At 43.5% G+C, this 14195-nt stretch overlaps 1 protein-coding gene across 2 annotated transcripts in view; it reads left to right on the top strand.

The window, feature by feature from the left end:
• The window catches only part of ROBO3 (roundabout guidance receptor 3), a 355409-nt gene extending 342409 nt beyond the window's left edge, over positions 1–13000 (top strand). For both annotated transcript variants that reach the window (XM_066606664.1, XM_066606663.1), the window contains 7 exons: positions 1390–1528; positions 2958–3182; positions 3345–3514; positions 5290–5397; positions 7109–7282; positions 9896–10047; positions 12305–13000. In XM_066606664.1, coding sequence (XP_066462761.1) covers positions 1390–1528; positions 2958–3182; positions 3345–3514; positions 5290–5397; positions 7109–7282; positions 9896–10047; positions 12305–12316 — 980 coding nt within the window. In that variant the 3' untranslated portion in view covers positions 12317–13000. The remainder of the gene's footprint in view (positions 1–1389; positions 1529–2957; positions 3183–3344; positions 3515–5289; positions 5398–7108; positions 7283–9895; positions 10048–12304) is intronic.
• The last annotated feature ends 1195 nt before the right edge of the window (positions 13001–14195 follow it).

Genomic DNA, 14195 nt, shown 5'->3' with positions numbered 1-14195 from the left:
GAGAATATAACTACTATAATACTGCCCCCTATGTACAAGAATATAACTACTATAATACTGCCCCCTATGTACAAGAATATAACTACTATAATACTGCCCCCTATGTACGAGAATATAACTACTATAATACTGCCCCCTATGTACAAGAATATAACTACTATAATACTGCCTCCTATGTACAAGAATATAACTACTATAATACTGCCCCCTATATACAGGAATATAACTACTAGAATACTGCCCCCTATGTACAAGAATATAACTACTAGAATACTGCCCCCTATGTACAAGAATATAACTACTATAATACTGCCTGCTATGTACAAGAATATAACTACTATAATACTGCTCCTATGTACAAGAATATAACTACTATAATACTGCCCCCTATGTACAGGAATATGACTACTATAATACTGCCCCCTATGTACAAGAATATAACTACTATAGTACTGCTCCCTATGTACAAGAATATAACTACTATAATACTGCCTGCTATGTACAAGAATATAGCTACTATAATACTGCCCCCTATGTACAAGAATATAACTACTATAATACTGCCCCCTATGTACAAGAATATAACTACTATAATACTGCCCCCTATGTACGAGAATATAACTACTATAATACTGCCTGCTATGTACAAGAATATAACTACTATAATACTGCTCCTATGTACAAGAATATAACTACTATAATACTACCTCCTACGTACAAGAATATAACTACTATAATACTGCCCTCTATGTACAAGAATATAACTACTATAATACTGCCCCCTATGTACAAGAATATAACTACTATAATACTGCCCTCTATGTACAAGAATATAACTACTATAATACTGCCCTCTATGTACAAGAATATAACTACTATAATACTGCCCTCTATGTACAAGAATATAACTACTATAATACTGCCCTCTATGTACAAGAACATAACTACTATAATACTGCCCTCTATGTACAAGAACATAACTACTATAATACTGCTCCCTATGTACAAGAATATAACTACTATAATACTGCCCTCTATGTACAAGAATATAACTACTATAATACTGCCCCTATGTACAAGAATATAACTACTATAATACTGCCCCCTATGTACAAGAGCATAACTACTATAATACTGCCCCCTATGTACAAGAATATAACTACTATAATACTGCCCCCTATGTACAAGAATATAGCTACTATAATACTGCTCTCTATGTACAAGAATATAACTACTATAATACTGCCCCTATGTACCAGAATACACAATAGCTGCTATGATTGATTCTATATACAGGGGTATGGGCAGTATTCTGGTCATTGTCAATCTTGTGAATATTGCACTCCTGTTTTCACATATCTGTTTGTCCATGTTACCATTTTGTTCCAGTCCCCAAGCCTGGTAAACAGAAATCAATGGGGAAACCAGTAAAGACACCATCTCTAAACTGGACAGAAGTGTTGCCACCTCCACCACCAGCCAACGAGCTGAATCACTTCCAGGATGAAGACTCCGACATGGAAATGAAGTGAGTGTTCTTCCAAACCAGCCGCCTCTTCCAGCCCGGGCTTATGCTCCAGAGTCTGTCAAGCTGCAGCGAGCCAGCAGATTCTTGGCGATCGATCTTGTTTGTTTATAATTGCGCTGAATTAAGACGCTGCTGTTTGTAAACCGCGGACTTGAGAGTCTGATTCATTTTAATAAACACAACAATAAAGCCATATTTTCCTGTGGGGGAGCTGACAGCTACATCTGTGGACTTCCCCGCTTGTCACTCAGATCACGTCCAATGAAGAGCAGGAGAGAAATTACTTATTGTCCTGGGAATCGGCCGTTTATTAAACTGTAAGAAATAATTGTAGAAACCGAGGATTCTGAGCTTGTGCCAGCGGTTATTAGGAAATACTGGGTACGTCTCCTGATATTTGTATATGAGAAGTGCCTATTGGGCACAAGCCATGGCACAGTGTCATAAAAGTTATAGGGTTAGTTTGGATGCCCCCGAGCTTTGCCGCCTCCTAATTGCAGCCGTTCAGAATCTCTGAAGTCTGGAGCGACTCTCCAGTTGGAAGTTGAACTTTCCAGAAATAATGTGTCATGCACCACCCTGGCACTAATTACTGAAAAGAGGGAGCATGGAAGAACATGGTGGGTGGGAGAGGGGATCCTATATTCCAGGAAATACAAAATTTTTGGTTTTGTTTCAACAACATTTTAACCCCTTGAAGCTAAAGGATGTAGAAGTATGCCCTCCAGTAGCGGGGTTTGCATGGAACTGGCTCGAGAGCTCTTTGACAGCTCTTACTTGCCCGCAGCAGTCATGATCAGCATTGGTGACCAAGGCTTTAACCCTTTAAATGCCACTGTTATTGCTCCAATCAGATTTCGGAGGTCCTAAATAGCCCCCCGCAATGAGATCGTGAGGTGCCTTTCGGTTGACATGGGAGCCCAGTGCCTTCTGAAGGCCCCCCAGGGATGCCGTGTATAAAGTCTGGCCTGTTGCCTGTCTTAATACAATGCTGTCAGAAATACTGTATACTGCACTACTAAAGTATTACAGTATATGGTATTGGTGATCAAACTCTTGCAAATTCAAGTCCCCTATGAGGACTAAAAATAAATCAAAATAAGTGTGGAAAAAAGTCTATTTTTGGAAAGGATACTAAAAGTTTGGGGAAAAAACTGCATTTTTTCCCCTATTTCAGTACGTTAAATGGTGCAATAAACGATCCCATTAAAAACAAAACTTTTCACTCAAAAAAAACAAGCACTTATAAGCTGTGTCAATGGAAAAATTAGTTATGATTTTTTGATAGAGAGGTGAGAAACCAAAAATCGAAAAAAGGTCTGTGTGCTTAAGGATTAAAGAAATCTGAGTAAATACTTAATATTTTCTTCAAAGTATCATTCACTATTTTAGTTTTCTACTAAAATCGTCTCAAATCATTTTTTCACAGTTCTGAAACAGAAGAATGGTGTCCACCATTACCGGAAAGGACATATTTGATGGAGAACATTCCAGAAGATTGTCCTCCTCCTCCCCCTCGCGGAGAAGCTTCTTCTCCAGCACAGTCCTATGGTCAGCAGTCGACAGCTACACTTACCCCATCCCCACGCGATGAGCTCCATGAGTCAGAGGACATTCCAAGACTGCAACAGTTTGACCTCCCTCCTCATCCCAGGTAAGAATTCTCCTCAAACCCAAATATTATCCCATGTGTTCAGTCATATAACTTTAATTATGGGGTCTCCTCACCTTCCCAGGTTGGGGAATCGAGCATATGAGTCTTAGAATATTCCAGTACATCGAGCGGACTTACATTATCTTTATTTTCATTACGTAGGCGAATGCCAACTGGATCTGTACCAATGCAAAGAGCTCCCAGTCCTCCTCCGACCCAGTGTAGCCCCAGCCTTTCTGCAGAGGGTGGGGAGACGCCGCGGCATGGTCACAGACGAAACCTCAGCCAGAATCCCACACTCAGTTCCGAGAATGTCAATTACCCCAACACAGGTCAGTACCAAACAGGAGCTATACTGTAATACTACCTACTATTTACAAAAAATCTGTTTTCTGCGGCATTTCTTCACTTTTACCTAAAAACCACTGCTGCCAGAAGTTATCCTAAAGTCAGCAGTGAAATTCTTTTTTTGATAGTAGTGGATAGCCAGGAGGTTGTGGTGTTTTTCTTCATTTTTTTTGCATTTTTCGGGTCCATGGCAAACAACTGAAAAAACGCATGCAAATTCTATATACAAAAAAAAAACACACCAAGAAAAGCTTGTAAAATCCCCCTACATACAAGAACACAACTACTATAAAAGTCTGGCCCCTCTACATACAAGAACTCAACTACTATAAGACTGGCCCTCTACGTACAAGAACACAACTACTATAAGACTGGCCCCTCTACGTACAAGAACACAACTACTAGAAGACTCGCCCCTTTACGTACAAGAACACAACTACTATAAGACTGCCCCCTACATACAAGAACACAACTACTATAAAAGACTGGCCCCTCTACGTACAAGAGCACAACTACTATAAGACTGGCCCCTCTACGTACAAGAGCACAACTACTATAAGACTGGCCCCTCTACATACAAGAGCACAACTACTATAAGACTGGCCCCTCTACGTACAAGAGCACAACTACTATAAGACTGGCCCCTCTACGTACAAGAGCACAACTACTATAAGACTGGCCCCTCTACGTACAAGAGCACAACTACTATAAGACTGGCCCCTCTACGTACAAGAGCACAACTACTATAAGACTGGCCCCTCTACGTACAAGAACACAGCTACTATAGGACTGGCCCCTCTACGTACAAGAACACAGCTACTATAGGACTGGCCCCTCTACGTACAAGAACACAACTACTATAAAGACCGGTCCCTCTACGTACAAGAACACAGCTACTATAGGACTGGCCCCTCTACGTACAAGAACACAACTACTATAGGACTGGCCCCCTGTGTACAAGAACTCAACTACTATAAGACTGGCCCCATGCGTACAAGAATACAACTACTACAAGACTGGCCCCCTGTGTACAAGAACACAACTACTGTAAGACTGCCCCCTACATACAAGAACACAAATACTATAGGACTGGCCCCTCTATGTACAAGAACTTAACTACTATAAGACTGCCCCCTACATACAAGAACACAACTACTATAAGACTGGCCCCATGTGTACAAGAATACAACTACTACAAGACTGGCCCCTCTACGTACAAGAACACAACTACTATAAGACTGGCCCCTCTACGTACAAGAACACAACTACTATAGGACTGGCCCCCTGTGTACAAGAACTCAACTACTATAAGACTGGCCCCATGCGTACAAGAATACAACTACTACAAGACTGGCCCCCTGTGTACAAGAACACAACTACTGTAAGACTGCCCCCTACATACAAGAACACAAATACTATAGGACTGGCCCCTCTATGTACAAGAACTTAACTACTATAAGACTGCCCCCTACATACAAGAACACAACTACTATAAGACTGGCCCCATGCATGCAAGAATACAACTACTACAAGACTGGCCCCCTGTGTACAAGAACACAACTACTATAAGACTGCTCCCTAATTACATGACTTCTTCTTTTCTTACTATCATTCCGCTTCTTCCTCATCTTCCCTAACAAGTAACTACATTGGTTACATTTCTCCTCTGTTGGGTCTCCTCAGATATTACAGGTTTGTTAGAGAATTTGCAGTTTATACATTAACACATTTTCTATTAAATTATATTCATTAAATTCAGGAAAAGCACAACCTCTGTCAGGAGACGTCAGCACTCCCCCTGCACAGAAATCGAAAGGCAAGAAAAAATCAAAGTCTGCTCATTACCGCCGGGAAGCCAAGCAAGGAGGTCAGTTGTATTTTCCATTTATGCTTTTAGGGAAAAATATAGAGTTCAATATGAACAAAGCTTTGAGCAAAAAAACAAACAAATCTACATTACTCCTCTTAATATCTGAAAATGGCGGAGGTCGCAGTGAGCTGAAGTGTTCGGTCACGAGGGGGCTTCATACGTAGTACAAAAAGGCAAGCCTTAGGCGATCTTCACTCATACAGAATCCACATCAGATTTTCCCATGCAAAATCCACCTCAAAATCCAGCGCCGATCTCTGCCTCGGCTCTGCCGTTGTGTTCCTGTGGATCACTGGACAAATCTCTGTGCAGAATTCCTGGCGCAAAATCCACGCCAAGAAATAACAAATTACTTTTTTTTTCTGTATGCGGATTTCAGTCTTCACAGCTCGGATTCCCATTGACAATAATGGGATACAAATTTGCGGAATGCGCTGCTGCATACTTTTAGGCTATGTTCACACGGGCCGAATTTGCAGCGGGTTTTCCACACAGACTCTCCGCACGGAAAATCTGCAACATTTACAGCAGCAGCAAAGTGGATGAGATCTTTAAAATCTCACGCAATCCATCCCGTGTGATCATGGTCTCAAGGGGATTGCTCAGTTCCAGAAACAGTGCCACATCTGTCTGTGTCTGGTATTGCAGTTCAGCTACATTCACTTGAATTTGGATAAGATTAAAGATGAGTGAGCATACTCGGATAAAGCAGTTACTCAAGCAAGCATCGCTCTTCTTGAGTAACTGCTTACTGGTCCGAGCAGGCTTTGGGGGGGGGCGGCGGGTAGAGAGAGATCTCTCATCCCCCCCCCCTCCCTCCTGCTGTTCCCCGACGCCCCCTGAACCTGCTCGGACCAGTAAGCAGTTACTCGTGATGACCGATGCTCGCTCGAGTAACTGCTTTATCTGAGCGTGCTCGCTCATCTCTAGATAAGATGCAATACCACACACAACCTATTGACAGATGTGGCGCTGTTTTGGAAAAATAGCAGACCCTTTTTCAGTTCTGGATCAACCTCTGACTAAAATCGCCTTCCTTCTTCCAGTTTTGATATGAGAAGTAAAACTAGTTGAATTTATAATGGGTGAGGGAATGATGACGACCTCTGTCCACGAACATCTGCACATAAACCATGACAAAACATTTTCTCTATGACTTTTGCGCCATTTACTACCTTCCATGCAGCCGGTACGGACATTTCTTTACGTGACCCCATGCTCCTATTCAGAGTGTTTCCTCTGGCTTCACATTCCTTGCTGACATGCAATGGACAATGGGCAAAAGGTTTCCTCTGATAAAGCCTCAAATGTAGCGGTGGCTCCCGGGGAGAGAGAATAATTAAAATCACTTGAAATCCTATCTGCTCTATCTGTTCCATCTTGAAGTCATTAGCGGCTCGGACAATCCCCACTTAATGGATTAGGTTTCGGCCGGGACTGTCATTGCCTTCAAATGGGAATTTGGGGAATTCGGTGACAAAGTGAAGATTACAGATATTTCCCACTGAACGTTGCGAGGATCAGAAGCAGAGAACTACGTTATCTCTGTTCCTCATTGTCAATGTCTGTATTACAGTGATCCGGTCTATACCAACCAGCACAATAAAGGATCCGCCGCGTTCTCCTTACATACTTGATAAGACTCTGGTGCCGCGTTTCCAAAGCTTTTCTTCACACTATAGAGGTCATGCATTTTTTTGTTCTCCAGACCTCCCACCACCACCTGAGCCCCCTCCAGCTGATGAAGAGCTCGGCTCTCCCCGTATGGAATACTGCGGCTCGTCAATGGAGAGGGACACCAGTGCGACGTCTTCCGTAGAGAGACGAGCCAGAGCCGAACAGCAGCGGGGCGGTACGACGCACCCAATTCACCACAGAGAAGGTGAATAATTATTATTTAGCTATTACTTTTTCTGCTGCATCACTAACATAACCCTAAAAAACTACTTAAACAGGACCTCACTGCAGTGTAGCTTATGGAAAATACCGTAGTGGCAAAAGACAAAAGCAAGTAAAAAAAAAAATAATAATAATTTGTATTTAAGTTGCATAATTGAGTCAGGAGAGAAAATAGCACATGGCTTATGATGAAATACATAGGAGGGAGATTGTTATCCCCTGTACAGAGCTCTGGTGAGACCACATCTGGAATACTGGAATCAGTTCTGGAGAGCTCACCTACAGAAAGACACTAATTAAAGGGTCCAAAAATGGAATACAAAAATGGTGGAAGGTCTGAAAAACAAAAAATGGTGGAAGGTCTCAAGAACAAAACTTATCAGGAAAGACTTAAGGCCCATTAACATGGGCTAAGAATCATTCAGATTCCCTCAGTCAGTCTAAGGAGGGAGAACATGATGGGAACCTTTATATATGTTGCAGGAGGAGAAAACTGAGAGGAGGGATATGATGGAAACCTTTATATATGTTAAAGGAGGAGAGAAGGGAGAGGGGGACCTGATGGAAACCTTTATATATGTTACAGGAGGAGTGAAGGGAGAGGGAGACCTGATGAGAACCTTAATATATGTTGCAGGAGGAGAGAAGGAAGAGGGAGACCTTATGGGAACCTTTATATATGTTACAGGAGGAGAGAAGGAAGAGGGAGAACATGATGGAAACCTTTATATATGTTACAGGAGGAGAGAAGGGAGAGGGAGACATGATGGAAACCTTTATATATGTTACAGGAGGAGAAACCGGAGAGAAGGGATATGATGGAAACCTTTATATATGTTACATGAGGAGAGAAGGGAGAGGAGGGACATAATAGACACCTTTATATATGTTAAAGGAGGAGAGAAGGGAGAGGGAGGACATGATGAAAACCTTTATATATGCTACAGGAGGAGAGAAGGGAGAAGAGAGACATAATGGAAACCTTTATATATGTTACAAGAGGAGAGAAGAGAGAGGGAGACCTGATGGGAACCTTTATATATGTTACAGGAGGAGAAACCGGAGAGGAGGGATATGATGGAAACCTTTATATATGTTACAGGAGGAGAGAAGGGGGGGGGGGGGGACATGATGGGAAACTTTATATATGTTACAGGAGGAAAGAAGAGAGAGAGGGAGGACATGATGGAAACCTTTATATATGTTACAGGAGGAGAGAAGGAAGAGGGAGAACACGATGGAAACCTTTTATATATGTTACAGGAGGAGAGAAGGGATAGTGAAAACACCATGAAAACCTTTATATATGTTACAGGAGGAGAGAAGAGAGAGCAGGACATGATGGAAACCTTTATATATGTTACAGGAGGAGAGAAGGGAGAGGAGGGACATGATGGAAACCTTTATATATGCTACAGGAGGAGAGAAGGGAGAGGAGGGACATGATGGAAACCTTTATATATGCTACAGGAGGAGAGAAGGAAGAGGGAGGACATGATGGAAACCTTTATATATGCTACAGGAGGAGAGAAGGAAGAGGGAGGACATGATGGAAACCTTTATATATGCTACAGGAGGAGAGAAGGAAGAGGGAGGACATGATGGAAACCTTTATATATGTTACAGGAGGAGAGAAGGAAGAGGGAGGACATGATGGAAACCTTTATATATGTTACAGGAGGAGAGAAGGAAGAGGGAGGACATGATGGAAACCTTTATATATGTTACAGGAGGAGAGAAGGAAGAGGGAGGACATGATGGAAACCTTTATATATGCTACAGGAGGAGAGAAGGGACATAATGGAAACCTTTATATATGTTACAGGAGGAGAGAAGGGATAGGGAGACCTGATGGAAACCTTTATATATGTTACAGGAGGAGAGAAGGGATAGGGAGACCTGATGGAAACCTTTATATATGTTACAGGAAGAGAAGGGATAGGGAGACCTGATGGAAACCTTTATATATGTTACAGGAAGAGAAGGGATAGGGAGACCTGATGGAAACCTTTATATATGTTACAGGAAGAGAAGGGATAGGGAGACCTGATGGAAACCTTTATATATGTTACAGGAAGAGAAAGGATAGGGAGACCTGATGGAAACCTTTATATATGTTACAGGAGGAGAGAAGGAAGAGGGATTACACGATGGAAACCTTTTATATATGGTAAAGGTGTAAATAATGGCCAGGAGTGGAGTGTTTAGCTTCCTAATAAAAACAAGCACAAGGGGGCAAAATCTGAGATGAGTTGTGGATGGGGTGGAGATCAGGAATATCATTTTACTGTAAGTGTATTAGATTCTTGGAACAAACTTCCAGCAGACGTGATTGGAAAATCAACAATAATTGAATTCAAGCTGCCTGCAATAAGCATATATGTATCCTAGGAGAGAGATGATGTAGGGCAGACTAGATGGATCAGAGGGGAAGTTTTTCAGCTGTCAACTTTCTATGGTTATATGTGTATGGTATGTACCATCTTGTCAGCTGAACCAATATGTCTGTCGCTGGAGGGGTCTGCATAAATAACATCTAATCTCAGTATTAGCCGTGGCTTATCATATGATCCTCTTACTCTCCCTATCATTATAGATGAAGAAATCATTCCGTACTGTAAACCCAATTTCCTGTCCAGGAGTCAGATATCCAGTAATTGTTCCACATCCGGAAGCAGTTCGTCCCGGGGGTCTGCAGGCTCCAGGAGTCATCCATCTGGAAGAGGCAAAACAGGGGACCGGAAAGAGGTAAGAGATGAGCCTGGGCGATTGTACCCCAAGCTGCTGGTTATACGGGATAGAATGGAAGTAGCTGCCCATTGTTGCATACCCTGGAGCGTGAGCCATTCAGAAGTCGGGGCCGCTGGGTCATCCTGTATGGCACCCTGTATGGCTGCTCTAGTGAAATAGTGACCAGGGATTTACTTTCTGTAATGAGGCAGATTGCCAGGATTATTTTCTTTTGCACAACATAATAATGGAAGCTGTTCTGCAGCTGACGGAGGTTGGGCTGCACTGAGCAGCAGATAGTTCCCTGCTCAAGGACAGCACACCTTCCTGTACAGGTGACCCCAGGCCTTGCATAGCAGTCAATGTCACTGCAGTCTCTCATCTTCACTGAAATCTCTACAAACTTACTTCAAAAGACCCCAGAAGTCAGAGGCCTCCAGGAGAAATCCGATCACACGAGCCTCGTGAAAGCCGAGAGCCCGGCTTATTCCCAGGGGAAAATATTTGCCCTTTTTTGTGCACCTTTCTGTAGGTGACGGGAGACGTGATGGATTTATCGGCCTCCATGTCAGCTTACTGATGGCTTCCTTTCAAGAGGGCAAAATCTCTCATCCTGGGGAATTTCTCCCATAAGAATAAATGTATTATTAGGAAGAGCTGGGATGGAGCGCAGGGAGGCCCAGCGAGAGAAGAAGGGCACAAGTATCAGATTAATACCCAACAGTTCACCTGCAGTCTAGAATCACATGGAAAGTAGGCTATTATTCCCTGTTGTCAGCCAGTTCAGGCAAAAGAGAGGCGGACTGTAGGACAGATGGATTCAATCTACTGCTTCCATTTAGGATGACTGTAAAGGTACCTTCACACCGGAGGTCGTCCGAATAATCGCTCTAAAGAGTGAATTGAAATGATACTGGATAAGCCATAACTCGCTCACTAGTCGCTGGTCATTGTGTTTCAGCAATAGTCGCTGGTCATTGTGTTTCAGCTCACCTAAACAATAGTCGCCGTTTTGTCAAAACTCGTCTGGTGTAAAGTCAGTCGTTGGTATGTGAACAACTTGCGGATGAATTTGCAAGGAGATCCCCTATTGTTGTCTGTAATCGGCCAACTAAAGTATTCTATATACAACTATTGCAAGAGCGACACCTGCTGGTTCTTTAGAGTAGAAATAGCAATAAAAGACTTTCACAAATGTTTTCTGCATTTATCATATATAGATAAGGTTGCCTTCAAAATGAGTGAAATTGAAAAAAAAATCCTGATATAGTAATAGGGTTAGTTCTAGAAAACTTTACAAATGCGTTCCCTTACTTATCATGTACTTCTCACAAGTTATAGCCTATATTATATTTTAGTCTCACCCAAAGCTGTGTTCAAAATTCTGATGGCATCTTCTTAAAGGGGTCATCCCACTTCTAGCCGTTTTGCTGCAGGAAGCAGACAGCGCCGTACATTATGCAGTGGATTGGGTTGGTATTGCAAGCTGAATCCCATTCACTTGAATAAGACTCGGCCTGCAGTACCAACCCAGGCGACTGCACAATGTACAGAGCTTTCTGTTTCCTGCAGCAAAACAGCTGGAAGTGGGTCAACCGCTTTAAAGTAAGCCTCTGGGCAAAACTGATACATTGTGTTATGTCCAAGGGGGTGGAGAATAGCACCGTAATTCAAAAACCACCAAAAAAAAAAAGAATGCAGGTGTCCTATTCTGCCCTCATAGACCTTGCCCTAGGCATAAGTGTATCAGTTTTGCTCGGTGGTCATTTAAAGGGGTTTTTCGAGAACTACACTATTGATGACCTATCCTCAACATAGGATTTGTGGGAGACCGCTATTTCGGATCCCCATCGATCAGCTGATTGATGCGGCTGCGCGTTTGATGAGCGCTGTGACCTCTTCTCAGGCATCTGATGTCACGTTGCCTCAGATGCATTACCAAGCACCGCCACTATACACTGTACAGTGCTGTGCTTTGTATGGAATGAAGTGCCAACGGCCCTCACCCGATCAATGCTGTCACTTTAATCAACTGATCGGCAGGGATTCTGAGCAGCGGATTCCCACTGATCCACTATTGATGATGTATCCTGAGGTTATGTCATCAATAGTGAAGACTTAAGGGGCTTTGCAGGTCTAAACTCACTGCTGCCCCTGCTGGATCTCTCATGCTGTGCTGTGGTGCATTGTGGGAGCGCTGGATTGGTGTAATTGCTCTGTGTAGAAGTCTATGTATTCCACAAGTAATTCTCATTTTTCTCCGTGTCGCCCCCAGGACAAGAGATGAGGAGACCTCGGCCGCCGAGGAACAGACTTTCCTGCCAAGACGTCGTACACGGATGTTTCGTTAAAGACACTTTAAAACTTTTCCAGTATTTTCCATTCATGGCTTATTTATGACGTTTTACAGAACTTTTTTTTTGTATTTTTCATGTAAATATTTGCGCCCGTTTTCCGCAGACTGGAACTGACGTTACTATATTTATAAAGTTACAAAAAGCAAATTGTACATTACAGAAAAAAAAAAAAGTTGCTGTTTTTTGAATGTGCCAAGTTTTCTAGCCAGTACGATGTTTGCACTCTCTCGCGTGTACAAAACGACAGGACTGAAAAAATGAGTTAATAAAAAAGCACAAGGCTTGTTGCATGCGGCCCCACCAGAGAGGGCGGTGAGCTGGTGGAGACCGAGGTTTGTGGCGCCAGTCGGAGACACGGCGGTGGAGGCGGAGTACTGGTGCCTTTAATAACCGAGGGGCCTCGAGCCTGAAATACGTCTACGTTGGGAATGCAGCCGACTGCAAGTGGGAGGAGCCTATGGAAGCGGATTTAAAGAGAAGCCGTCACTGTGACAGACAACCCCTTCGGTCTATTATGAGCGGCGCCGTTCAGGCAGCGCGATGTGATGGAACTTGTAATAGGCCCAAAATTAATTTTGTATGCTACAAATAAAGATTTTTGCTAAACATTGTAACAGATTTCTGCTGCCCTGAATCCGACCGCTGATATATGCTATATACACCCGGGAATCAGCAGGCGCCGCACACCTGTATATACAGAGGACTATATAACGGATATATCCAGCAAGGTCCCACTTCCCCTTTCTGGAGGCTGGAAATGCTTACAAAGCTTCTCGCTCCCCAAAAAATTTATCTTCAGCCATGTCTGCCAACATTTTCAGTCTTGGGGCACCCCTAGGGAATAATAATGACTACCGACACCCTTCCAAAAAAGGGGGTGTGGTCAGGGGTGTGGCTTATTGCAACATTTGATTTTACCTGCAATATTCAGAGCACCCGGCAGCCACTAGTAAGCTGGCCATTTCCGCATCACCTGACCAGCGGCACTGCGTTTAGTAGAGGTCGCCAGGTGCCCGGTGAAGAGGGTGTTGAGAGCGTGAAGACTTCAGAAGCGCGGTATCTACTGAAATCAGCTGTGGAAACTGATTGCTTTCTTTTGCTGATATACCACATGTAATAGTTGGGTCCACATGGAGCTGATTTGCTGCAGGATGTCCACAGTGGAAAGCCTGCCTCAAACCCGTAGCATATGGTGCAGGTTTTGGCGCAGGGTTTATTTCGGGTTTCATCCTCTCATTGAGAAGAGGTGACTTCCGCAGCAGAAACAGCGATAAAATTGACGTGCGGAATGAAATTCCACGCTGCTCGTTAATTTCCACACGGGTTTTGTGCAGATTATTTCCACAGTTTGTGGACGAGATTTTCAAAATCTCATCTCCTTTGCCACTACTGTAAGTGTTCGTGAACTTTCTGTGCGGCGGGTCTGCATGGAAATTCCATGGCAAATCACCCGTGTGGATCCAGCCTAAAGGGGTTTTCCAGGCAGCGATATAATAGGGTCAGAGCGGAAGCGCTGCTCCGCCCCCTGTGTAGTGGCCGGCACTCGTAATTTCGGGCACAGCTCTCCATGGGAGCCGTGCTTGTAACTGCAGGCGGGGCTCCCACTGATTTCACTCAGAGCTGTGCCTGCAATTATGATCAGCGGCCACTACACGGGGGTTGGAGCAGCGCTTCTGCTATGACCCTGGCGGGCGCTGGGGGGCCGTGAATAAATTTAGGCCACTTTCCCGATTTTCTCGCAATATGACAGCGCTACAAATCGCATGTATGTAAAGCCCATGCTTTCCTAGGGGTGCCTTCACATTAGCG

Source organism: Eleutherodactylus coqui, chromosome 6 (genome assembly GCF_035609145.1).
Source record: "Eleutherodactylus coqui strain aEleCoq1 chromosome 6, aEleCoq1.hap1, whole genome shotgun sequence".
Taxonomy (NCBI): Eukaryota; Metazoa; Chordata; class Amphibia; order Anura; family Eleutherodactylidae; genus Eleutherodactylus; species Eleutherodactylus coqui.
Note: the sequence above shows the minus strand (reverse complement) of the source record. Positions and strands in the feature narration are given on the sequence as shown.